Source organism: Furipterus horrens, unplaced genomic scaffold, assembly GCF_987537825.1.
Source record: "Furipterus horrens unplaced genomic scaffold, mFurHor1.1.pri manual_scaffold_16, whole genome shotgun sequence".
Taxonomy (NCBI): Eukaryota; Metazoa; Chordata; class Mammalia; order Chiroptera; family Furipteridae; genus Furipterus; species Furipterus horrens.
In genome coordinates, this window is record NW_028327186.1 from 12,655,668 (window position 1) to 12,682,823 (window position 27,156).

Genomic DNA, 27,156 nt, shown 5'->3' on the forward strand with positions numbered 1-27,156 from the left:
GGTTCTGAGCCCAGCCCCTAATATTTGTGTCCTAGACCCCGTCCCTTACTGCCTCTGCAGGGACAGCTCTTCGGCCTCACTTTTGCCTCCAAGTACCCCTCTCTACAACCTCAGTCCCATTCGCGCACACACTCGCTGTCACTTCTGTGTCAGTGAGGTCTGGCGGTGGTGTGGCCAGTAGACTTTTAACAGCTGGGAGACCAGTTAGGAGCCTGCTGTAACAGATGGTTCGTAAATACTTACTTACACTCGAGTTAACTGAAATTTATATATCAGTTTGTGTGCGTGTGCATGTATTTAAATCCACCAGTTTACACTGACACTCTTAATTCCAATACAAATGCCACAGGGTTCAATCCAAAATTCTTTCCTTATTTGAAAGTTGTTTTTCCAAAAGGGAGAAACCTCTCTTGTTATCCACAATATATTAACTCAGTTGTTCAGTTCTATATCACAGGTAAAGGAGTTTGACAGTTGCTAATTTATAACGCTATGAAAGACAAATAACTAGAGGGCAATATATCAAGTTATTCCTGTCTTTGGCCTTGGCATTGAGTCAAAATGCTGTTTTCCAACGTTACTTAAGTTCTTCTCCACCCATTTGGTCGTGGTTCTGTTAATGATTTACAAGACAGTTCAGTGTGTTTGTCCCTGCTTGTATTGTGTTTTGGCTTACCGCCACAGCCTGGCTATATGTACGTATGTGTGTATGTATGTAAAACATTACCATGGCTCCAAGAGTCAGAGCTCTACAAAAAAGTACCAAGAGAGAAATGTCATTCTCTGTTCCTCACTGCTCCTCCGTTCCATTTCTCCCTTCTTTCCCCCCTTTTCCCACCCATTCCCTCCAGGTCCCCAAACTTAGGTTCTGGTGTAGGTGTACTGCATTTGTCCAGAAATGAGCTGCAACATTTATATTTTCTTTTATCCCTTTTATCTATGGAAATATAATTCGCATTGAATTCACCCTTTTAAAATATATAATTCAAAGCCCTGGCTGGGTAGCTCAGTTGGTTAGAGCGTCACCCCGATAGGCCAAGGTTGTGGGTTCCATCCCTGGTCAGGGCACATACAAGAACCAAGCAATAATACGTAGTTCAGTGGAACAACAAATCCATGTTTCTTTCTCTGCCTTCCTCTCTCTAAAATTCAACAAATAAGAATTTCAAAAATGTGCAATTCCGTAGTTTTTAGCATATTAACTCTTGTACAACTATCACCATTGCATTTTAGGACATTTACATCATCCCCCAAAGAAATCCTTTACCCTATTCTTTCCTCTGTTTCTCTTCGTTTCCAGCCCAAGGCAACCACTAATCTGCTTTCTGTGTCTCTGGATCTGCCTGTTCTGGACATTTCCGATAAATGGGATCAGAGAATACACGGCCTTTTGTGTTTCGTTTCTTTCACTTAGTGTACAATTAGCACTTTAGTTCCCGTGAGTATGAGGGTTTCAATTTCTCTACATCCTGACCAGCCCCTTTCTGTTTTGTTTCGGTTTTCATTACAGCCACCCCAGTGGGTGTGAAATGGCATCTGTTTGCAGTTTTGATTTGCATTTCCCTAATGGCTAATAATGTGGAAATCTTTTCATGTCCTTATGAGCCATGTGCATATCTCATATGGAGAAATGTCTGCTCAAGACCTCTGCCCATTTTAAAACTGGATTGTGCTTTTTTATTTTTTAACGACTGAGTTGCAGGAGTTCTCTAGCTCCTTTTCTGGATGACCAAATACATGGTTTGCAAATATGGCCTCCCCTTCTCTAGGTGATCTCTTCACTTTCCTGGGCGTCCTCTGGTGCACACGCTCTCAGTCCCGATCATTCCCTTTCGCTGCGGGGTCTTCCGTCCGTCTGTGCACCGGGGATAGTGCCGCGCCGCGCCGCGCCAGTCACAGTCCGTACCGCATGTGTCCGAGCGCGGAAGGCCGGTTCCCCGCTGTGACCTTCCGTTTCCCTGTTCGCCTCGCTGCTCCCGAATGTGTTTTCCGTAAGAACTGGAGTTAAGCCGATTAACATAAAAGCAGTCATTTTGTTCTAAACTTGCAATTATCTTAAGAGTTTAATTTCCGTTCCCTGGAACCCTCCCCCCTTCTTTCGATTACTAAGCGTCCCCAGAAACACCGCGGGGCCTAAGCCTGTGACGAGCAGGGGTGGCCGCCGAGGTCGCCCAGCGGGGCGGGGCGGGGGCGGGGCGCCCGCGATCCGGAAGCCGCGGGACCCTCCCCGGCCCGCGGGCTCAGCTGCGGGGATCAAGCGTGAGGGCGGCCCGTACCCCAGACATGGCGGCGGCGGCGGCTGTGAGTGGCGCCAAGCGGAGCCTGCGGGCCGAGCTGAAGCAGCGCCTGCGGGCCATCACCGCCGAGGAGCGGCTGCGCCAGTCCCGCCTCCTGACCCAGAAGGTGCGCGACTGCAGGGACGGCCACGGCCGCGGGCCGGACTGACGCTCTCACGGCGCTGCCGCGCGGGCTTGCGGGTCTGCGCAGGCGCAGGGCCCAGGCGCGCTCACGCTCCCCTCCGCGCGCACGCACCCCCGGCGCGCGCACGTTCCCCAGCGCGCCCCGCCCCCTGGCGTGCGCACGCCCCCTGCGGCGCGCCGGCGTCGTTGCAGCGTGTCTGCACGCTCTGAGGCACGAGGCCCGCGCGAGAGTGCGGCCGGGAGCGTTGCAGGGCAAGCGCAGGTGCGAAGCGGCACCTGGTGGGCGCCGGGCGGGCCTCAGCTGCGCTTCCCTCAGCCAGTGTTCGAGGCCGCGAGGCAAGAGCAGGACGGGAGGCCAAAAGAGAGCGGAAAAACGCACGTGTACACGGGGCGGAGGCGCCAGCACGCGACGACCGCCTGACCGGGTGCGAGGAAGGCCGCAGTCGCAGCCTCAGGGCCCGGCGGCTCCCTGTCGGGCAGTAGGTGACCGGGGCGAGCCTTTTCTGAGTGAACGAGAGAGACCTGGTTCTCAGGGCGTGCGCGAGGTTCCCTGTGTGCGGCCTCTCGGCGACGTTCCCCGCGGACGAGCGGTCTCTCGGGCTGTTTGTGGGACGTGGGGTTTCTCGTCAGGAGAGCGCGGCGACCCGCGGGGCCGAGTGCGGTTGGACACCAGAGGACAGAAACCCCCAGGAATAGATAAATGTTAGTGATTTACAAGAGAAGGCATTAGTCGGTTACAGTTGACGAGCAATATTATCATCAGTTTCAGGTGTACAACCGCCGGGTGAGCCTGGTGCCCGCCTGGCGTCGAGGAAGAGAGAGGAAAATTGAAAAGCAGCCCCGTGACCCTCAGCAATAAGTACATTTTGCTCCATACAAATAAACACAAAAATGGTAAAAACAAAACCAAAAAGAAACCTATAAGAAATATGTTTTACAAGCCGGTGTTTCACAACGCTAAAGACTCTTTCTTCTCATTGGCACGGGATTTTGTCTGTCATTTAGAAACATCAGCAAAATAATGTAAAGACATTGAACTCGATTCCGTATCTTTTTTTAAAAAAGATTTTCTAAAATTTATTTTGAGAGAGGGGAAGGAGGGAGCAAGGAGAGAAACGGTTTGTTGCACCGCTTACGTATTCATTGGTGGTTTCTTGTCTGACCGACGGGGTTCAGGGATCGAACCCCCAACATTGGCTCATCAGGACAACGCTCTACCCAACTGAGCTCCCTGGCCGGGGCATCCGCTCTTTTTAATCATTTTTAGTTTTTGTTTTGACTTTTCTAAAATGTTTGATGACCCTTTGTCATCTGTACACATCTGTGAACAGAAGAGGGATGGCTCATGGGGTCTCCTTTGCCTTTTGCAGTCACTTAGGGATTGATTCTGTGAGAGGAGTGGATTCTGTCTGACCCACTTCCATCATGTGCTCCGAGGGCTGTGATCTGCTGCGGTTTTGTCTGTAATTCCTCTCTCACCCACTTTCTGTCTTATATAAATTAGTCCAGTCGCTATGCCCTTGTTCTCAGTGCTGTATTGGTGGGTTTTTTTACTGTCATATAAATGAGATTTAAGGAAGAAAGAAAGATAAATGCATGCACAGCCTCACACTGCGTTTTAACTGATGTTAATTACTACTTACTCAGCTATTGATTTTCTATATTCTGCTTTTAAGGCCACAAAAAACAAAAAACAAAAAAAAACCACTTAACTTTCGCAGATTAACTGGGTGCCAAAAACCCCAGATCTGCTACCCAAGGTCTGGGTTTCACATTTGCATTTGCTTTGCCTATTTCAGGCTTAACAGCTTTGTAACCTCTCAGATGATGGAATTAATTTTCTTTCTTAATAATGGTTTTGTGGGCTCTATTTACTCAGTTTCTATGTGTCCCTTTTTATTAGGAAAACTTGACTTTTCTGAATCAGCCAGTCGTAGTTATAAGCCATGTTTTCAGTATCTTTTTCTTGTTTGCTTGCAGAACAAGGGAGGACAGAAAAAGAAAGGGGAAAAAAGGGAGCTAAGAGCTACCTCTGAGTCTGGGGAAGCTCTGAGATTGGTAACTTTTCTCTGTTCAGCAACATCTGGTTGACGTGGCTCAGTGGATTGAGCACCGGCCTAACAACCAAAGGGTCGCTGGTTTGATTCCCAGTCAGGGCGCAGGCCTGGGCTGCGGGCCAGGTCCCCAGTTGGGGGCGTGCGAGAGGCAACCACACATTGACGTTTCTCTCCTCTTTCTCCCTCCCTCCCTTCCCCTCTCTCTAAAAATAAATAAATAAAATCTTTAAAAAAAAACTTCAAAACACTCTAGGGGAAGTGAGTGAGCAGAATCGGTAGGTGAGGTCAGTCCTGGAATACTCTAAACAGATAGTAGGGCCCCACGGTGGCTTTATAATGACTTTTCATACCTTCAAAAGTAGGTGTAAAGGGATCAGAGGAGTAACTGTTGGGTTCAGAACCAGAAGTTAGGGTTCAGGATGCAGCACTGTCTGACCCATGGTAGCATTCTGCTGTTTTTGTCTCTTATTTTCGGATAGTTAAGGGAGTTGAAGAAGGCTGACCAAGAAGGGAGACAGTGTTGAAACCATTAAGGAGAGTCTCTAATTCTTAAAAGGATAACCTTGGAAAATGTCATTGCCATCCTTTCCCGTTTAGGTGATTGCCCACAGTCAGTATCAGAAGTCCCAACGGATTTCCATCTTTCTGAGCATGCCCGATGAAATTGAGACAGAAGAGATCATCAAGGACATCTTCCAACGAGGCAAAACCTGCTTTATCCCACGGTACCAGTCCCAGAGCAATCACATGGACATGGTCAAATTAGCATCGCCCGAGGAGATCTCTTCACTTCCCAGAACATCCTGGAACATTCAGCAGCCTGGTGAGGACGAGGGTCGAGAGGAGGCCTTGTCAACAGGTGAGCATGTGGGATTAGCACTGACATCTCAGGCCGGTGTCAGACTGTGATGAGCGGTTAGACCTCTGGGTCACCTGTTCCGTTTGAGTCCGTGGGAGTCACTTTTCCTATGGAGATGAGTTTGTCTTTCACTTGTATTTCAAGGCGCTCCCATTACCCGGCCTAGGATGGATGCTGTCTGTAAGCCAGGAAGTGTCAGGGGTCATAGTAAGGTATTAATGTGCAAAGACTCTGGCCGTGACCTTGTGGTTTGAATTACACATTTTCCCTGAATGGTCTGTATGTTAATGAGCACGTTATTATTAACGCTAATAAGCTTTTATGTCTCCACTACAGACCTGTCATTTACCTTTTGGACACTGCTGCTTGGATGTCACATGGGCATCTCAGACACAGCATGTTCCAAACGGGAACATGGTCCCCTCTCCCCTGCTCTCACGTACCTTCTCTCTCAGTGCGCGTCACCATCAGCCACCCGGCTGACTGCGCCGGAAGTGTCCGGCTCATCCCTGACTTCCCTCGTTCACTCGTGGCCTTCACGTGGTCTGTTGCCAAGTCCTGATGACTTTATCTGCTGAATAGGCATGGCATCTGTCCACTCCTCTCCCACCCCACCGCGGCTACTGCGGTCTGAGCCGCCATCTGCCCCTGCCTGGTTACCTAACAGCCTCCAGGCTCTTCTTCCTGTCAGTCCACTTTCTGTAATTGAAACAGGAACCTGACTGCTTCTCTCCCCTGTTTAAGTCTTTCAGTGACTTCCTGCTGTCCTTAGGTTGAGGTAAACACTCCTTAGCAGGGCGTTTCCTGATCTGCTCCTGCTTATCTTTCTCTGTTTACATCTTTCTGCTCCCCCACTGCATAGTCTGAGTTCCAGCCGCTCTGAATGTCTCCCCGTTTCCCACCCCCACTTTGCTTTGCTGCTGGCCTTTACAAGAGCAGTGCCCTGGCCTACAGCCACTGGGAGATTTAATTATTACCAAGCAGTCAAAGGGCTGAAAGTAAAGCGGCGAAGGGCCCCGTTTTGTAATAATACCGAGCCTTGAACCCGCCTCGGAGGTGTATGTTTGTGACTCAGATTTATGGTTGCAAAGAAACCCCAGCACAGCCCTATCCAGCCTCCTTCCAAGTTCCGTCCCCCTCCCAGCGTAGCGCCACGAGGTGCAAAATCAGTCTTATGTCGGCGTGGGAAGGGGCAGGACCAGGGGCTCCTAGGAGTGGGAGGGTTATCTGCTTTGCAGCTTGAACTTCTCCTGTTACCCAATCCTGCCCTTTGCTAGATGTTTGGGCACCGGTTACACCCCAACCTACCACCTTCATGTCCTGCATTTGTAGACCAGGTGAATGCCAGTGTCACACTACTCTTCACATTTTCAAGAAGAAAGATCACAGGCTTTTTATGATAAAGAGGCTGATAGATGAGGAAGGAGTGGGGACTATCCCTATAGTTGACTGCGACTGCCCTCTGGGAGCCGGCACCCCGCTGTTGTTACGGGAGTGTCCTAGCCGGCAGTCTCCGCTCTCCGCTGTCCCCCAGCCCCACGTTCTGCGCCATAGAGTTTTCCTTGCCTCAGTGGCAGCTTGGAATGTGCCAACTTCAGCGCTAAAGTGTGAATTTCGCTTTGTGTTTGGGATAAGCTGGTCAGAGCTGGTTGTCACCAGTGTGGCTTAGGTGGCCTCTTGATCTTTCTGGTTTGCTGCCATTATCGTGGCTGAGAAACAAGTGAGTGTTCATGTCCTCAGTTGCAATGATGAGTTCCTAAGCAAAAATTTCACGTGTGGTATTTTTGTGGTCCATGTACAGCAACGTCTCAGACTGGCAAATGAAGCAGAAGGGCTGCCTCTTTACTGAATTTATCCCCAAGGCGTGGCCCGCTTGGGCAGTTAGATTAGCCAGGGATTTTTCCATTCAGATAACCTGACTCAATCTGGGTGTAGCAGAATGAGATTCTCTTGGCCCCGAGATTTAAAGATGCACAGAAGGGCTCGCTTTAGAGGGGGCTGTATGACTGCCTCTGACGGTGGACTCTGCCTTCCTTCTGGCCGCATGGAGGAGCCGCTGGGCCCGGGAGGAGATGCAGAGGCTAAGTCCTCCCAGGCCTGCTAGACCGAAAGCCTGTTGCGTCTCCTGGGTTAGAGGGCCAGGGGACCCCTGTGACAGCATCTGAGCCAGGCAGCGTTCCCCACACAGGGTGCGGGGTGTCTCTAGTGATGTTAGCGGTCACTGACACCACTGCCCCCAAAATGACCGCCGAAGTGTCATGAGAAGTTCAGTTTCTTTGTTTAATTCTTACGAAGCCAAGACATGACTGGTCACAAGATCCTGCTGGGTTTGGTATTTCAGTAAGATTCATAGCAACATGTTCTTGCTGCAAGAGGAGTTTCTAAATCTTCAACACATGTCTCTTTCACGTCACAGAAAAAAATCCCCTTCACTAATTTTATCTGAATTCCCAAAATAAGTGATGGCGATTAAAAATAAATTGAAGTAGTTGTAATTCTGGAATGTGCTTTTGCGCAGCACATCTGCCAGCGTGGGGGCTCGGGGGGCAGAGACCCGGCCCCAGGGCCCGGCGCGGATGGAGGCAGAGCGAGCCCTCAGGGGCCTCGCTTCCTCTGCCTGCCTTCAGGTGGGATAACGGCAGCCCAGGGAGGCAGGGGTCTCCTCCAGGGACACAGAGGCAGTTCACAGGGACAGGGGCACCCTCCCCTCCTGTTCTCCAGCCTGGTGCCTTCTGAAGCACCCTTGCTTTCCTTGGCATCCCCTTCACTAAGGTTTGCCACGTGCACGTGCCGTCTCTCTCGCGACAACGTTCTGCATGAGAACCGTTAGCACGGAACAGGCACCCTTGGTGACCGTATTCACGGAACGTTGTAGGAAGAGCATACGCTGAGTCAGGTGTGCGTAAGGGACATTGATCATAGCCTTGAGGTTGGTTTTTTTTTTTTTTTTTCTTTTCCAGTTATTTTATACTCAAGTAAATACACAGGAAGAAGAGCCAAAGCTTTTCATTTATAACAGGGCCTTTCATTTGACTTAAAGTGCACTCGGGATAGGCTTCCCTGCAGCTGTTCCAGGATCGTCTGTTTTATCTTTTGTGGCAGCAAATTTAGACGACAGTCTCATTTCACAGCGTGGTAATTTACTTTTTGTTAACTCCCAGCCCATTAAGATGAAAAGAGACTTCCTCTGGGGTTATGGCCTGTTATTCTTGCCAAGCCGGGTGAGCCTGCTCAACCTCCGCCTCAAGCCTAACGGTTCACCGAGTGCCGTGCCGAACACTGAAGCGCCGTTCAAGGAGCTGACCCAGGGGACTCAAAAGTCCCTGCATGCGGAACTTCGGATGTTCCAGCTCCTTTTCCAATTCAGCTTTTATTTCATTACCTTTAATTGAGACATTTAAATGTCTATTAGGTTTATGTATGTTTCTGTATATGTTGAATTGAGAAAAGAGGCAGAATTTTTAATTTTAAGAGGAGTTTGAAATAGAAAAAAGAAAGAAGAAGAAGGAGGAGGAGGAGGAGTTGTTTTTAATTTAGTCCTGATTCTTAAACCTCATGCTAGACCAGTGAAAACCTGTGTGTGGGTCAAGGCTATCATGGGTTCAGTGAATGTGCCCCCCTCTTTTTTCAAGTTTATTGAATTTATTGGGGTGATTGGTTAATAAAATCATGTAAATTTAAGGGGTACAGTCCTATAACACATCATCTGTACATTGTATTGTGTGTTCACCACCCCACGTCTCCTTCCAGCACCATTTCTCCCCCCTTTCCCCTCTCTTACTCCCCCCGCTCTCCTTTCCTCCTCTCTCTCTGTCTGTCCGTCCCTCCACCCCTCTCTTCATCTCTCTGTGCCTCTCCGCATCTCCCAGCCCCCAGGGAACAACGGGACAGTCCTGTGGCAGGCCTGAGGGGGACGCCTCACCCCGAGACTGGATGCAGCCTCCTCTTTTTTATCTGTTCTCTGGGCAGGAGCCAAGAGGATGATTTTCTTTGAATGACTTCATCAGTGAAAACATCCCTTTGAAATTCTTCATTAGTGTATTTTGAGAGGCTACAAGCCTGGGAGGTTTCTTTTTGATGAATTAGAACATGTCCTTCTTTCCAGAAAAGTGAGTGCATGGAATTTTCTCCACTGAAAAATGAGGACAAGAGATGGTTTCAAGGGAGTTGTGCCAGGAAATGAAGTTTCGCCCCGGCCTCCAATGAGTTGGCCAGCACTGGGGCTGTGTCCTCTGTCCTGGGTTATTGCGGCGAACTCCCCGCCCGCCCCCTTCTCCAAACACGCGTCTCCTCAGTTTCGCCTTCCTGCCAAAGTGACCTTAAAGTGCAGCTGGGGTGTGTTGCTCCACCACGTGGCAACTTCGTCTTTGTGGCCTAGAAAGTGAGTCCACGTTCTATAGCAAGATCCATGGCAGAGGAGAAGAGGGACTTGTGCGTTTGTGTCTCCTCTGGGGGGGGAGGTCTCTCTGCCATGTACTGGTACTTCTGATGGGCTCTGTTAGAGATTGTGTGGTTGATACTCAGACCCAGATAGAGAAAGAAGAGCAGAGTTTAAAGCCACTGGTTTATTTTGGCTGATTAGAGATGCATTAAACCAAGGGAAGCAGGGAGCAAGTGATTGTTGTAGGCAGCTGCTGGAGAGAACTTTGCCACACTGAAGTTCGTTCAGATCTTCGTCTATAAACTGAGTGAGTCCTGGGCGTGTACTGCACAGCGTGGTGATTGTAATTAATAGTGGTTTTCATATTTAAAGTAGCCCACCATTTTCATGTACTCAGTTCTCCTGGGGGTCTTCTTCTGACGTTTAGTATTTACTGTTGGTCATTTTGCCTGTTCTGGAGCTAGTGCCATAATATTTGGATTGGTAGGGCTGTGTAACGGCTGCTTAATGCACGTGAATACCTTAGTACCTGGTAGTAGAATAAGTCCTGTCCCCTTACTTGTATTTGAGACACTTAGCTGACTATTCTTGCATTCACTTTTGAGATTCACTTTAGAATTATTTTGTCAGTTTCTTCCCCCAGATCGTCTAAAGATCTTGGTTGGAATTGTGTTAAATTTTAGATCAGTTTAGGGGAATGGATTTCTTTGGAACAGTCGGTCTCCAGGAAAACAGCGTCCAGCAGGAGTCAGTGTTTCCCGGGTGCGCCCCCTGAGCTGGCCGTCCTGTCTGCAGGCTCCCGAATCTGAACACCCTCGAGCCGTTTAATGGTCATGCCAGGGGCTGTCTGAGCCGCAGGGGTTCCGCACATCATCGGAGCCCGTCCTCGCGTTTCACGGATGAGGAGACAGGCCTAGGTGGGAAGCGCGTTGCCCAAAGTCCAAGTCCCAGCGGCGGCTGGGTTCCGGGGGGTGGTGTTTCTGAGGGCCCTCCCTCTGAAAGGCTGGCCAACAGCAGTCACAGTCACAGAGAAGAAGACCCGTAGAGTCCAGGGGGGAGTCACATTTGGAGGAAGGTGTATCTGGGTAGACATCTGTTTAAACATTCTCCATGAATGAGATGTCAGATTCTTGGATTATAATAATTGGGTAAAATCAACTAAAAACAGCTGATTTTCCTTAACCTGAATGTACAATTACTGGATGTGAAAGTGACCTTTGATGCAATGGCCCCTTTGTCATACCAGCCGTGGATACAGCATCAGTACTGTACATGGCCAACTGCAAAACCACCCCCTACCCCCACCCCCGTCTCTGCACAGCCTGACTGGTTATGTTAGGGGGAAATAATATAAATCGCTCACTTCCCCCTATGTCAGAAACACTATAAGGCATCTATAATCTTTTCCAATACACACCGAGTCATAGAAAAATGTTTTTTGTTCTACGTTATGACAAACCAGGGCAAAGATGCCAGGAGAACATTTGGGGGCAGCTTTAGATGAAGTTCTGAAGCGGGCAGAGCACCAGTTTCAGAGAAGCAGTCTTCCTTGCATCAGCTGACATCTGCTGGTGGAGAGGCTATGATGGGCCGCTTAATCTTCAGTGCAGAGGTGGTGGCTTCCGGAGCAGTGGGAGCCCTGTGTGTTGCGGGGGGTGGGGAGGGAGGCAGTGAGCGGGGAGTCGTACAGGGCGGGGAGGTGTGACTTCCGTGCAGAGACGTGAAAGGTGGGCCACGTGTGGAAGGCTGGGCAGCAAGTCTGCCAGGCCAGGTCGTGAACAGGTATCATGTTCAGAGTTTAAGGTCAAGCAAAGGAAGGTAGGACTGAGGGCAGATAGGGGCTGGTCTGGCTTAGACTTTCTGAGTTGGAGGTCCCAGCATGAGACTTTTCCTAAAGATGTTTAAAACTTTTTATTTGAAACAGTAAGTTGCAAACATAGTAAAGAAAGGTCCCGTGGCCCCTTCCGCCAGCTCCCCCTGCTTGTAACTCTTCGCACGATGGCGTGCAGTGTGAACACCAGGACGCTCACCTTGGTGCGTGTGGTGTGGTGCATGTGCCGATCTTGCTCAGATTTCACAGTTTGTTCATGTGCTCAAGTGTGTGATGTGTGTGCACACCTCCGTGCAGCTTTGTCACGTGCACAGACGTGTGTAACCACTACAGCACCCGGCATTCAGAACAGCCTCGTTACTGCGACGGAGCTCCTTCATCCTGCCCTGCTGAAGGTTTCAGAAAGCTCTCGAGGAGTCCAGCTGCCTGGTTGGGATGCGGGGCTGTAACGCGGGTGTCGGGTGTCCAGGGAGCTCGCACAGGTTTTAGGCCCTGCGCACCGCGCTGGCGGGCCACCAGAGGGCACCGGCGCTCCAGAGCCAGCACCCCAGGGAAAGGCCACACGGCTGAGCAAACTGTGGGGCTGCGTGAGTTCTCGGAAGGTGAGCTGGGCAGGTTTGGAACGCAGAGTCATGCTGGGGAGCCACAAAGCCTGGGGAGGGCGCCCAGCCAACCGTGACTCTGCAGAACAGTGTGGGCCTCGGGAGAGCCCTTTCAGAACTCGGGGTTGCCGTCCGATGCGGCTGGCGCTCCGGACAGCTCACCCAGGAGTGAGCAACACCGGGCGGGCGCTTGTCGCCTGTGGCGCTGCCGTCCGTGTCCTCTCTTAACGAGCCTTTGGTGGTTTCGAATGGTTCAGAGGCTCACAAAGAATATATGTCAACTGACCTTCAACACCCCCCTCCCCAGGACTTTGCAGAGCCCCTCGCCGCCCTCTGAGGGGGCAGGAAGCCCAGGAAAAGGCCGGGCGGCACTGCAGGCCTGCGTGTGCTCTGCAGCAGAAAGAGCATGAGCTGGCACAGGGCCTTGCGTGCGCAGCCACTGTTCATCCCCAGGGGACGCGTGAGCAGGGCGGGGCAGCGAGGGACGCGAAAGGCCGGTGACCAGGGCCTTTTAGCAAGTGGAGATGGGAACGGACAGCAGGTTTACACGAGAAGGCCGTGACTGTGACCTGAGACACGCTCTGCTGGGCTGACAGGTGTGCGCTGGGAGCCAGCGAGCTGCTGTGTGCCCCTCGCAGTCCTGCAGGCGGTCAGACAGCTGCTGGGAGCGGGGCCTCTCTGCTCGGAACAGGGACTCCCTGGCGCCCGGCCCTGCGTGACCGGCAGTGCTGCGTGAGTGATGTGTCCCAGCAGCCCCAGGACGGCCACAGGAGGCTGGAGCCCACTACAGGAGGGCCGGAGGGCAGGCCCTGGGTTGGACATGTGACCTGGCCCTTGAGTTCTGTCGTGCTCCCTGCCAGAGGCCGGGGGACCGTTTTCTGGGCCTCCCAAACCCATGGAGGGTCTCCAGCTCATGACCTTCATTGCCTTCTTCATGTGACGCTCCCACACCTCTCACAGTGGTCAGGATTTTGTAGCCTCTAAGACCCTGCCTTCCACCCTGAGCCCCAGCAGTCTGCTCGGTCCTGATGATGCCACGGTCACTTCTGGTCCCTGTGTCCCCGGGAGGGTGCCAGCCAGAGGACCGGTTACGGGGCCTCAGTCTTGTGCTGTTGTAACGTCCCAGAGCATGTCAGAGCCTGCTCTCGCTGGCAGCCGGCCTCGCCTCGCCAGGGGGTGGGGGCATGGGGAAGGGGGCTTAGTCCTTCACCCGCTGTCCCTGTCCCCTGCTCCCGCCCACTGATGGAGAACATCCGTCCTGCGGGCTTCTTTTTGATGCTGTCCCACTCCTCCAGTTGTCATGGTCCCGGGGCACTGGCCCCCCAGCCTGGCAGGTGTGTGGACTTGAAGAAGGAAAGGACAAAATAAGTTCCTAGGCCCTGTCCCTGGGGCGTCCCCGGAGGCAGGCGTGGCTGGGCTGGAACCTGACGTGTTTGTACCTATTTACATGGAGAACTGGAGAGGCAGGTGATGGGTGAACTGAGTGGCCAAGTCGTTCTTATTTTCTTCTTGGTCCTGCGCTGGGCTTTTTAGATTTTCCAGACTCACCGTGTGTTTTCTCAGAATTCAGAGAAAGAATAGGTGTCAGGAAGAAACAAAACCCCAATTTGAGAGTGGCCAGTCCCTTTCAGAAAACGCTAACCCCACACGTGTGTCCTTCTCCGCAGGGGGCCTGGACCTCATCTTCATGCCGGGACTCGGGTTTGACAGGCACGGCAACCGGCTGGGCCGCGGCCGGGGCTACTACGACACCTACCTGAGGCGCTGTGCGCAGCGGGCGGGCGCGAGGCCCTACACCCTGGCGTTGGCCTTCCGGGAGCAGATCTGCCCGCAGGTCCCCGTGGACGAGCACGACGTGAAGGTAGACGAAGTCCTTTACGAAGACGCCTCAGCCTCCTAAGTCCTGCCCACGGCAGCCACGTAGTTTTGTTCCTAAGAAATACTGCACCACAGAATGCATGTGCTTTCCCGCGTCGGGAATCAGCCAGCATTGCGCACTAATGGGAACACGGGCTGTATTGTTTTTAGTGTAATTATAGAACACCTCACGCAAAACCATCTTTAAAAATTAATAGACCTGTGAACAGTAGAACATTAATTAAAATGGAGGCTATCACCATAGGATCTGAGCTTAATTTCCTGGCGTGACCGTGACAAGTTGATATTTCTGCTTTTCAGTTTAAGTTAAATATTTAAGAGGAGCTGTGCTCTGGCGTAGAGCGTGGAGGCGGCGGACTCGTCGGGGATGGACACTGGGTCATGAGCACCCCCCCCAGGCCTGGTCAGCCTCGGGCAGGTACGTGGAGACGCAGCGATTACTCACTGGCCTGTTGGTGTTTGCTTTATGTACCACGTTCCTCAAGCATATCACTTCTCACCCGTTGGTAGATATTGAAACATAGCATTTGAGAGTTTTTTCTGGATGAGTTAATGGAATACGTTCAGGGTATTTTCACTTAAAACTTGGGTCCATATTCTTTGGATAATAGCTTATGATTTGATGTTTTATGCACAAAAGTGAAAACACTTTAAAAATGTCAGTTGACCTAAAGTTGGATTTTCACAGTATCATATGGTCTAGAAATGGGAGGGAAGCAGCTTCCGTCAGCTGCGCAGTCACATCACTGTGCCGGCTAGGAGCCTGCAGCGTGACTTCGGCCTGGAGGCTCTGACTGAGCACGGGTCTGAGCTGCTGGAACCATGAACTTCCTGAGCCTCCGTGGGTCTGGGGCTTGAGCGCCGCGCACCGTTGTTCTGCTGCCAGAGGGGAGCAGGAACAAGCCACCGCCTGGCCTCTCGGGTGCAGGCAGGATGCAGAGGCAACTGGCCAAGGTCAGGAGGGAGGGGCTGTGAGCTCTCCCAGAAGGGGTCCATTCCCTGGTGACTACGGTGGTAATGACCCTGTCACCCCCATGGGGGCACTGCAGGGGCTGAGAACAAGGCCTGGAAGCCTGGAAACAAAGCACCGGGTGAGGGTCTAGGTGAGGGGACGGTCCAGGGAGAGGGAAATGGCGATGGGACCTGCAGAGAAACACGTGTTCATGCTGGGCCCCCACGTGTCTGTGTTGCTGCCTGGTTTGCAGTCCGCACCTAATGTAACTAGAAAGTAAACCAGAAACTTCTAGCGCACCTAACAGATGCCAGTCAGAGCAATACCCGTCAACCACAAGCCCTGCTTCAAGGCTGGGAAACATGTCGGCGCGGTGGCTGCGTGGAGCAGCTCTCTTCCTGGTCCCAGTTTTTTCTCTGTTCTCCCAGAGATCATTGGAAAGTCAGTTCATCACATTGCAGTTTAATTGTATGTTTACATGCCACGTCCACCCCCAGCCCACGAGCAAATTCTCTGCCTAACCGATGGTGTGCCCCGGGGCCCCGCCACGGTCCCCAGCACAGAATAGCTGGCCAGGGAGTGAGCTTCTGATGGAGGAAGGACCGTGTGCGCATCACCCATAGTCCCTGGGGTCGTCTTGGAGGAGGAAATGAAACGTGCTCGCTGAGGCTGGAGCTCTCAGCACGGGCGCACCGCTCACACGGTGGCGTGAAGCCTCGGGGGCGAGGCCTGGGAGATAGAACCCCAGCGTTCTCTCCAGGGCCCGTCAGGGTGCGTAGCCAGAATGGAAGGCTGGTCTGCTGCCCAGGTCTTGCCCGGGTTGCTTACTGTAGGAGGGTCTGTCCCTTCGGTGGGCTCAGGCTCTCCGGGTGCTCTGGCAGATTTCGTGGGAGGATGCCGTCTCTGAGGGTGCGTATGTAGTGGGCTTTTAGGGAGCGCTTCCTCTACCGGGAATCACCAGACGCTCCTGTCCTCTGGGTTCAGAACCTGAGAGGAGAGATGGGGGCTGGGTAAGGAACGGCTTCGTGGAGGGACTGGAGGGCGTGGCTTGGATGTGGGCTTCCTGACGCTTAGACGCGCGTCCTGCACCATTGTGAGCATGGCTGGCCGTGGTGCCTGTGTCCCTCCCAGCGGGGCAGGAGCTCCCTGCGGGCAGAGGGCACTTTGTGGCAGAGTCAGATCCAAAGAAATCCCGGAGGGCTGAAGCCAGCAGCCTTAGTTCCTTCTGCAAAATGCACCCGTCAGCAAGGGGAGGGCAGAGGGGACAGAGGGGACAGTGATCTTCCTCTGGCCGATGTCCTCCCATGGGGGCACCCGCAGCCAGGGAAGTGGAAGTGCACTGCGGCCACTGTGTGTGTATTTACCTGTGTAGACACATGCGGTTCCTTCCCAGCCTGTGAGCATCTCCGTGCCCCTCCCACAGAGCAGAAAACCGAGGCCAGGGTCCTGCTCAGGGGAGGCCGTGGCTTGGACTTGGACGCGTCTTCTCCGATTGTACAGCCCTGTTCTTTTCACCGCCCTGCCGTCCCCTCTCCATGTGCCGTCCGTGATGGGGAGTGACCCCAGCTCTCTTCCTGAGCCTCCCGGGAGCCCTCCTGGGTCCCGGGGCCGCCTGTTCAGGCTGTTTGAGCTACCTCACCTTCCTGAGTCCCCCAGGATGTGGGTGTGGGGCAGACGAGAAGGGGCAGACGGTGCCGGGCCTCAGACGGGGAGCCCAGGAAGAGGGCTCCTGCTCTCTCTCTATTTCTCTTTCTCTTGGGTTTTTCACTCATCAGTTTCTACAAAGCACAATTTTTCAGCTTTTAGGCTTTTCTTAAGAATCAGCAAGTGCTTCAAGGCAAACGGCTGTGCCAGGTAGCAGGTTCCCCTCCGATTGCCTGCCTCTGCGATCTCGGTGGCTGACGACCGCGCCGCGTTTGATAGCTCGCTGCGACTTCCAAACAGAATGTTTTCAAATGTTGCTTTGTTCATTGTTGCTGTTTGTTTTGGTAGAAGTGTTGATCTGCGTGAGTTATTACGCCAGGGGCAGAACTGGAACTCCTTGGTATTGATGCCTGATCTCAGGGGGTCAGGGTGAGACGAGCCAGCCCCTCGCCAGGCCATGAGGACCACCAGAGACCCTCGTTTACACGGCTCGTGTTCTGGGTCTGCCCCAGGCGCGCTGATCACAACACGAGGAGGAAGGGGGACATGGGCCGCTCCTGCAGACACCCTCACCAAGGCTTGGGAAACGCGGGGGCCCAGGCACCTGCCAGGGGTATTCTGACGGTCTCCGCCTATTCCAGGGGCCCCAGGGAGCCCACCTGCCCCTGGACCCTGTCTCTGCAGGAGGAAGAGCCTGGCTGCTCTGTTAGGCAGAGAGGGCAGCGCTGCCTTTTACCGCCACCTCCTAATCTGTTTTGCATCCTGCGGCTCCAAGAGTGGGAGCTTCCTTTGCTGAATTATTTCCAATTTCTTCCTTAGACACTTTAATCAGAGATGAAAAATGATTGGTCTTTTGCCAGCATTTCAGTCTAAGAGGGTGTTATTTGCCTCTTAAAGGCACATTAGTTTGCAATGGCTTTCATGCAGAAGGCAGAGTGGTGGTGTAGGAAGGGACCCAGAATCTGGGGATCAGGGATGCGCCCCGGGTCCCGGGTGGCCCCGGAGGTGGGGGAGGCACTGGCCACCTCCCTCCTCCCTCCACAAAGGCAAATTTCCTTTGCCTGCTTGAGTATATCGGCTTGTCATCCTCTTCACTGCCAGGCGTGGGACTGGCGTGCAGTTCTGAGCTTCCCACCGACACCTTCTAACCCTGGCCGGCTCCTCTGCCCCTCCCAGGCCGTCCCCGCGGGCCCACTGAGGCCCCAGGGAAGATGACCCTGCGTGGACGTCCTGCCCTTGTTTTCGTCCCCTGACACTGTTCCTCCTCCCTCCTTCCTCCGCCCTATCTTCTCACACCCTCCCTCCGTCTTTCCTGGCCCCGCTCTCTCCAGAGCCCCCTCTCAGCAGCGCGGGCCGCACAGCCAGGCCACTTCCCCCGCATCTCTGGCCCAGCAGGACAGGTCCCACCTTGGAGGGGTCTCACCGTCTAACCCACGGGCTGCCGGCAAGTGCTACTCAGATCAGTAACAAAATAGTGGAAAACGTCAGAGAGACAAGGACATGAAACAGTAATTCATAAGAGACACAAATAGCCATTTATATACGAGAAATATTCAGTTTCACCTGGCATCAAAGAAATGTAAATGAAACCTCGTGAGTGGTACAAGTTCTCAGGACGGTAATGCGGGAGTCGGGCTGTGGCGCAGGAAAGGGCCACTCACGTCCTGCGGCGAGAGTGTAGGTTCTCCCTTCTTCCTGGGGAGCAATTCAGCGAAGCATAACAGAAATCTCCTCATGTCCTACCACTGGGACCCCTGGTTTTCAGTGCAGGAGTCCACCCCAGGGAAAGGGTGCTGGGCTGGGGCTGCTGTCACAGGGACACGTGGCTGGCACCACCACCCGGTGAGATAGTCCCCGCGACAGTGGGGGCCGCTCCACGAGGCGGCCCCTGGAAATACCGTCCGTGGATGTTGGAAGAGGAGAAATGTTCAATTCCTAAGACAGAAAAAAACATTATAAAATCTATGCCAGAATAATTGCATTTTGTGGGGGGAAAAATCAATGAAACATTATCTACGAAAATGTTAACATGGCCATATCTCATGGGTTTTTTCCTGCACACAAATCCAAGGAGCATTTATTAAGGAAAGGCGGGGAGGAGGCAGACCCTGATCGCCGGCCCGTGGGCCGAGGGGCCTGCGGCCCTGTCCTGAACCTGCCTCTGCGCTCCGCTCACAGGCCTTGAGGTCACCTGGCTGTTCCAGCCACGGTGCCCTTGTCTGTCAGACGTGGCCCGGCCCACAGCTGTTTCTAACTGTTGTTTCCCGTGGTCCTCACACTGTACCTGATCAAAGCCGATCAGCCCTTCGTAGGCCATTGGCTCTTTTATCATCTGTTAATTAGTAAGAAACCCGTCATCCTTCCACATGCTTCGTTGCAAAGAAAAGCTTCCTGAGGGTCACGAGGGGTGAGGATCTGAAGGAACCAGAGTGGCCTGGGTGGTGGCCGAGTCAAAGCTGAGCAGGGCCTGGGGGCCAGCAGCGCGCACGTTTGGGTTTGTGGCCGGGTACTCGTGAGGGCGGAGAGGCTGGCAGCAGGCCGCGGCCGGGACTGGAGTGTTGGAAAAGCCAGGACGCAGTGGCTGGGGGAGCCGCTGGAGCTCCAGGGGCTGTCCGGGGAGGGGGTCCAGCTGGAGGTCTAGTGCCGGTCCTGGTGGCCCCAGGAAGCAAGTGGGGCCACCCCTGCAGGGCCCAACAGGGCATGGGGAGACATGGATTCTCTTGAAGGCTGGGCAGGCCTGGCAGGCATGGCTGGAGAGCCCAGCAATGGAGATTTGACTCCCGCGGACTGTTTGCAAGCTGCAGGCCTGCGTCTCTGTAAAACAGGCCGCCTTAGAGGGCGGGTAACCACGAGCCCATCGAGAGAGAACCGCAAAAGCACGCTCACTGACGTGGAAATCGAGCTGTTGACGTCCTGCTCAGGAATAGGTCGAAGTCTAATCCTTAAAACTGATGTCCTGACCCCCAGACGGTACTGTTAGGTCCCCGAGACCTGGTGTGGCTTTCCCATGAAAGCATTTTCCTCTAACAGGGAGCGTGGCTTCCCTGCCCACGGTGTGCCCTGTACAGAACTCTGCTCGGGGAACAGGCTCGCTATGAAACTGCACCGTCCTTTTAATCACTGCACGTACCCAATTTCATTTTCCAGTTACGGGTAAGAGTAAAGTTCACCAGCCTACTCCTTTCATGTGAAATGCCTTCATTTCCATGAGATCAGAGAAACAAGAAAGGACAAATGGGGTAGTCGACCGCAGATGCCATGGGCTGATTTATCGCTGATCCTCCCTAAGCAGCAAAGCCAGCTGGGGCTTCCTCAGTATAATAGGTCTGTGCACACGGTGTTCTGTACATCTGCACCCTTCAGCCTCGGGAAAAATGCGCTCTGTGCCCAGTGGGAGCCATCACTCCCCCGCCTGCAGATTGCTTACACGTCCACAGTGTCCAGCCGGTTCGTTACAGCAGATGGATGGAAGCCCACGGTCTCGTGAAATTGCTTCTGAATATTTGCAGAATGACCTTTCCCCACTCTGTCTCACCCAAATGCATGAGTTCCTTCCACCTGCGATGGAAGGGCGCCGGACCGAACCTCTCTCCCCGTAAGGCCCTCTGAAGCATCACGCACTTTCCGCTGAAGCCATTCCCGGCTTGCTCCCCTCTGGCCCAGCACCTTTGCCCCGAAGTCCCCCTCCGTGGAGGAAGGGGAAGGACTGGGGCACCTCCTGGGTGGCAGTACCCAGGTCAGACAGCCGGTCAGTGGTGGTGCCGTCTGCCCAGCCTTGGCCTCGTCCTCTTCCCCACCCCAGGACATGTAGGGAATGCACCTCTGTGGCTTCAGCCCCTTGCGCCTTCTGTTTGAGCAGTTGGAGCCCGTTTTCCCTCTGTCGAAGCGGAGCTGCAGGTATCGGTGCAGGTCTCTGCCACCACGTCAAACGCGCCATACACTTGGCAGGTGGGCAGGTATCAGGCAGGGCTCCCTTGGAGAAGCGTGCCCAGCACATGATAAGCACCATGAAAGTGTTAACTGCAGGTTAACAAAACAAAACGTGCGCTCCTGACCACTTCCAAGTGTACAGCTCAGTGACATTCGTACATTCATGTTACTGCGCAGCCACCGCCCGTTTCTAGAACGTTCCAGCTCCCCACACCGAGACTCTAGCCATTCATTAATAACTCCCACTCTCCCCGGCCCCAGGCCCTGGTATCCTGCCTTCTGCTCTCTGTCTGTGAGAATGGCCGCTCTGGGCACCTCCTGCGAGGGGAGGCACACAGCACTTGTCCTGTGGTGACCGGCTCGTTCCACCGTCTTCATGGTTCATCCATGCTGCAGCCCCTGTCGGAATCTCCTTCCTCTTCAGCCTGAATAACAGCTCATTGTATGTGGAGAGCACATCTTGTTCATCCATTCACCGGCCGATGGACACGTGGGCAGCTTTCGCGCCGTGGCTTTTGATTTGCATGACGTGGAGATGTAAGGCCTGGACGTGTTAGGTCTGAGCTGCTTCTGAGACAGCCCAGGGCAGGGGCCCAGCGTCCAGCGGCTATCAGAAGTTCAGAAGAGAGCCAGGGTTAGAGGCTCACGTTTCGGAGTTGCCAGCACGTGGGTGACTGCACCGCACCGGCCCGGAGGAGGTTGCCGAGAGATCAGGGAGGGCAGCCAGGCTGGTCTTGTGGAAACCCACCCAATGGAGGTGGGGTCGAGGGGCAGGATTCAGAGAGCACCTGCGGAGGGAGAGCCGGCTGACTGAGGAAAGAAACCCAGACGAAAGGAGAGCGGAGGGCGGGGTAGTGTGCCGCGTGGGAAGAGCTGTAAGGCCACCCGGACGCCTTGGCTGCAGGAGGGTCCTCGGGAGCCTGGGACCAGTGGTGGGGCCTGAGCCACAGCGGGAAGTTTTCATTCTCCTGAGAAACCACGTTATTCAGTCCGGCACGCACAGCCACAGGTGGGTGGAGGCTGCGCAAGCTCCCACTGTACCTGCCTGCGGTATGTGGGTGCAGGACAGCCTGAGGCCTTGCCGCAGCCTCCCCCAGGATGGAGAGGCACCAAGGCCTTCGGGTGCGACAAGAGAGCGCCGCCCTGTGGGTGGTGTAGCCGCTCTGTGCTGTCCTGACACCGGGGCAGGCACGAGACGGGGGCTGGGTTGGCCGCAGGTAACAGAAGACCCATCTCACAGTGGCTGCAACCTGCAGGGACTCATTTTTCCCACGTAACAAGAACCCCAAAGACATCTGTTCTGGGAGGTGCAGCTGCTTGAGGGAGAAACCACATGTCCAGGTTCCTTTCAGCTCTGCTTTGTCATTCTTAACATGGGGGGGGGGGGGCGGCGGTTATCCTCCTGGTTGCAGAGCGGCTGCTCTTCCTCCAGCCATCACGTCCGCATTCTGGGCAGGAAGGAGAAAAAAGCTGAGGCACAGGCCTATGCCCGCGAAGTCGGCCTTGCTCCCCCCCGAGGTCCCGCACAGCAGCAGGCTTTGGTTTGTACCCCCCTGGCAGGCGGCTTCCCCTGGCCACTTCTAGCTGCAGCAGAGTTGGGAGGTGTTTTAAATCAGAGATACTGTGTGCTGAACAAAGTCAGCGTCTAGATTGGAGGAGGGGGGATGGGTCAAGTGCAGCCAGGAGGAAAGCTGCTAGGGTGGGGGCGGGAGAGGAAGGGGAGCCCAGGAGTGCTGTCTGCGGGCACTGGGCGGTGCTCGTTATGAAGCTGAGATGTCACGGCAGGAGCCTTCACACGGTGCTTGAGCTATTTTCATCTCCTTCTAAATGGGTCTTTCTTGACTCAGCAAATACCCCCGCATGGTTCTGGCGACTCCCATTAGTACCCTCATTTGAATCTCCTTCTTGGCCAAGGCCCAGCTCACGAGACCATAACGTTTTCCTTTATGTATAAATAGTTCTCTCTGGCTGTTTAAGGGGGGGAAAGAAGGATAATTAAAAAATACATCATTACCCTCAGACGACATTAATTGTACCTCAGTGTCCCCGTGGGGATCTCCAGCCTAGAGATTCTGGAACACCTGGAGAAGCGTCATGAACAAAAGTCGCAGGAGACCGGCACTTTGAGTTATTGCTGAGCAGGGGGGTTTCCTGGCTTTTCTGGTCTGATTGCTCACCCAGCAGACTCGAGGCCGCAGGAAGGACAGAAGACGCAGGGGTCTCAGGAGCAGCCACTGAGTGAGCCCGTAGGGACCCTGGATGATGACAGGCTCCTCAGGATAAGAAGATGGGGAGTTTTCTTGTTGACAGTTTGAGGTTTAGAATCACACGGTCGAACGAATGGGCTCTTTCTGTCTCATAATTACGTTTGTCATGACACAGACACTTCAGTGTTTGGCTGCTGGTCTCCTTGGATGAAAACGTCCCCACATCAATGGGAATTGTAATGCTGTGATGGGCCATCGCGCTGGGGCCGAGGGCGGTCCCCGTGGGGCGCTCACCACCCAGCGGTGCTGCTCTCTGCAGGTGCAGCGTGGCTAACACTCAGGACGAGGGCCGTGTTCTCCATGAGCTGCCCCACAGCCCCGGACTCGGAGGCAGGAGGCACCAGCTTGGGAGCCTTTGGGGGTGCATGGGTCCTGGGGCTGTGCCGTCCCCTCTGCCGAAACCTGCAGAGCTGTCCCAGTGCCACAGTCCGCACGAGGCAGCTCCGGCCTGACTGTATCTCCGCTGAGTGGCTTCTGTGCCTTCGATGGAGGGATCGCAGAGAACCGGGCGCCACATCATGCGCCCTGCAGGGAGAATGGACACGAGATCCCCGTGTCGGGAGCGATCCACGCAGGATGAGTGTCATTTGTGTGCGGCCGAGGCAGTTGGCAGTGAACCGCTCCAAACAGGCACGAGGGACCTTAGGAAGCTGGCTGAGGCCGACACCGAGCATTCCAGAGGGACGCAGCCACCTGAATCCAGTGTGAGAAGGTTTCACGATACTACATTTCCAGGTGGTGTGGGCCTCCTGAGCTACTTAAGAAACTGAATTTTCTTTCCATCAGGCAATATCTTAGAGCCGTTTTGGTCACAAGAGAGAGGCACGAATGGGAGGTTATTGCAGTAGCACAGTGCGATGGAGGGGAGGCGGGGCAGCCTGCTGGAGGCCTGGGCTGTGCTCTTGCCGAGGGACGGCAGCAAAGGCCAGCCTGCGGGGCCACTGTTCTGGAGGCCTGACGTGGCCTTTGCTCCCGGAGAGAAGACACTGCTAGGGCAGTTTTATTGGTTGAGATAATTGACATACAGTAAAATGTCTCGATCTAAAAATACAATTTGACGAGCTTTGAGGAAGGTGCACCGTCCTGTGACCACGGAGCGTTTCCCTGTTCCCTGAGCCCCCCGCGTGGCCCCTGCAGCCAACCCCTCCCCGCCTGGCCTCTGCTTTCCGTCCCTGGCTCCGCTCCGTGTGGGACTGACGTCAGTGGGTCCTCAGGGTGGGTCTGCTTGTGCTGACTCCTCCGCCGGGCAGTGCCTTTGCGACCCAGCCACGCTCTCACAGGTGCCAGTAATCCTTGTCATCGCCATGTTCTGTTGCCCAGCTTCATCTGGTCACCTGCAGGCCTGCTCCTTGGTCGGCTCCCTGCCACTCAGCCCTGGGCTCCCCCCCCCCCGACGGGGCCCCAGGTGGGCCCTCCATGCAGAGTCCGTGCCCTGGGCCCCGCTGCGGGACCGGAGGGCTTAGCAGGTCCTCCGCTCACTGCTGCTTAGTGCTTAGTCGTGACGTGGTGTGTGGCAGCCCGTAGCCTTCTGAGGACACTCCAGGCTGGGGTCTTCATACGAAACACAAAGGATCACAGACCTGTGTTCTTTGGTGACTTTTTGGCTTGATGATTGCACATATCAGCCAAAAAATAAAAAATAGAAAGATGAAAACTCTTTTGCGTTCTTTAAATCTACTCATCGCTTGGTAGCCAATAGTTTATAACTAATGGGTTTTGCTGTTCCTGCTTCAGTACCTTGGAGAGCGTCCGACTGGGGGGAGGTGAGTGGCGGAAGATGAGCTTACCTAAAAGGCTCAGGTGGGTTGCGCATGTGCCTCCTGATGGGTTGGAAGGTGTGGTAGGCACAGAGAAGGAAGGCCAGGAATTTGGGGCCGATCCAAGTGACCCAAAGGAGGCTTCTAACATGGCCTTCCTGTCGTGGAAGAATAGGTACAGGCGGCCATCACCCTGGATGTTCTCCTGTGCTGGTTTGGTAGCTACGTTTGGACGTTAGGATCGTGCATCCACCTGGTGACTCAGAGTGGCCTGGCTTCAGCAGCTTCTCTGGACTCAGAGAATAGTTCAGCCACAAGTGCATGAGATTCTCAGTTCTTGTTCCCAGTGCTGCAAAGGGTTGAATTCAGTTCCCCGCTCCCCGCTCTTGGGGGTAGGGGGGTGGGGGCGGGGGGCGATGGCAGGTGGTTGGCATGAAGCCTGAGCTCCGGGTCCCTCTGTTTGGCCTGGGGGAGTTGGCGGGAGCCTGCCAGCCTCATCCGTCCACTGCCCAGCTCAGCCTAGAAAGTATATAGATCGTTCTGTTGTGAACACAAGGTTAGTGCTCCTATAACAAAGAAAATGATAAATAGGCTCATTTCATCCACCCAGTTTCTTTTTACCTTTTCATCTAATTTCAAATTATCTCCTTGGAAGTGACAGGACATGGAATTCAGCAAGGAGATCGTGCACCTCACAGACAGGCCACTGTGGCCCAGAGCAGCAGGTGCCGGGGGCCCTCTGCCTGTGAGCACCCGAGGGCCTCTCGTGTCCCCCCGCCTTTGCATCTCCTCTCCTCGTGCCCTGTGGCCCCTGTGTGATGCTCACACGGTGTTTGAGGGAAGACAGCCAAGAGTGCCCGAATCCTTGCTGTCAGCGACCAGCTGGCTGACCTTGCGAGGCTCACCCGGCCACCTAGAGTTGTCCCGAGCGTCATGTTACAGGGGCTGTATCACAGGATACGATGGGTTTCCATTTCAGTCAGTAGGGTGACCCCATGCTTGCCTGGCCCTGAGAGGGGGCGCCTCACTGTCTCGCCCCGTCCTGACCCTGGGTGCCGCACATGCGTGTGAGTGAATGCTCATCCCTCCGGGAGGCCACGGACAATGCGATGAAGAGGGATTGGACTCCCCGCAGGGCCCGAAAGAGAAAGCGTGAGCCAACGTTTTCCAAATCTGAGAGGACAAGGTGACTTGAAAATGAAGGGACGCCTGCAGAGGAGGCTCTCAGCACACCGCAGGCTCCAGATAGCGCTCACGCCCTTCCCCAGGCGGCAGCAGCCCCCGTCACCCAGCTCCTGTCCCCTCCAGGAGCAGAGGGCGAGGACGGGCTGCCCGGCTCTGGTTCTGGAGAACCACTCGGTGGGTCAGACCGGGGCAGACATCAAACCATCAACCAACCCACGAGCCTGCACTAAGCTGTTAGTTACTTTGGATTCTCTTCCCTTAAAAGTCCGTGACTGCCAAGTGCTGCCCAGTTATTTGCCTTCTGGTGTGATTCCCCACCTGGCTTTCTGTGGGACTTCTCTGAGCAGTTCGACCACAACGGAAAACAGAACAGTTCACCAGCCTCCCGCCGTCCGTGTAGGCTGCGCAGTGTGGTGCTGGCGCCCCGACTGGGTGCCCGCCGTGGGGCTCAGACCGACATCTGCCAGTCCTTCTCCTGAGGCAGGCTTCAGGCCTCGCTCACATTTACCTTGGAAACGAGGAGGGCCCACGCAGTTGGCGGCTGTCTGGAGCAGTGATGCTCCAGGAGGGGCGATGATGTCCCCCGGGGACATTGGACAGTGTCTGCAGATGCTCTGGTTAGGACAACCCCGCAACAGAGACCTAGCCAGCCCCAAATGCCAGTAATGCCACTGCAGGGAACCCTGCCCCAGCCGGGGTGTGTGTGTGTGTGTGTGTGTGTGTGTGTGTGTGTGTGTGTGTGTGATCAAGCCAGGAGTCCTGGCAAGCTGGATTCCTAGGGCTTCCACGCAAGTAAGCACGTCCTACCAGTCAACACCGACTTTGCAATAAGACCGATGAAGACATTAAAAGATATTAAGGAGGGAATATGAACTTCTCAGGTCACTGTGAAAGAACGGCCTAGTCTCCGTTGAAAACCAAACCCTAAAATAAGGAAAACCATCACCGTGGGGCTCCAGGCAAGTCCGTACAGAGACGCACACTCGTTGGACTGACTCCATCACCCACCTCCCTTCTGAACCAGGACGTGCCTTTGTTTAAATTGCTGTCTGGGCAGCTGTGTGTGCAGTTACTTTCCCACCATGTGGCACATCTCGGTCCTGAAGCGATGATGTCTAATTACCCTCCAGGCGCACTGCTGAGCTCTGAGCAAGGTGTGGACTCTTCGCAGACACGATTGGCAAGCGTTCTCAGTGACGTTATTTCAGACGGGGGCTCATTAAGTCCCGGCCGAGTGTCCGACAGAGCCCCTTCCCAGTGCCCGCTGTCCTCAGGCGCCCCGTGTAATTGCAAACACTTCCGTTCAGCCTCACATGCCCCCGTTCGGCTCCCCCTTCACGAGTCCAGCCAGGTCCTAGATTTAGTGATTATCAGTGGCAAGCATAGTTATTCC

General features: G+C 54.3%; 1 protein-coding gene across 1 annotated transcript; it reads left to right on the forward strand.

The window, feature by feature from the left end:
- The first annotated feature begins 2,201 nt into the window (after positions 1-2,201).
- Positions 2,202-14,271, forward strand: MTHFS (methenyltetrahydrofolate synthetase). Its single transcript, XM_090263656.1, has 3 exons — positions 2,202-2,403; positions 5,075-5,336; positions 13,818-14,271. The coding sequence occupies exons 1-3, from the start codon at positions 2,284-2,286 to the stop codon at positions 14,048-14,050; spliced, it is 615 nt and encodes a 204-aa protein (XP_090119782.1). The 5' UTR covers positions 2,202-2,283; the 3' UTR covers positions 14,051-14,271.
- The last annotated feature ends 12,885 nt before the right edge of the window (positions 14,272-27,156 follow it).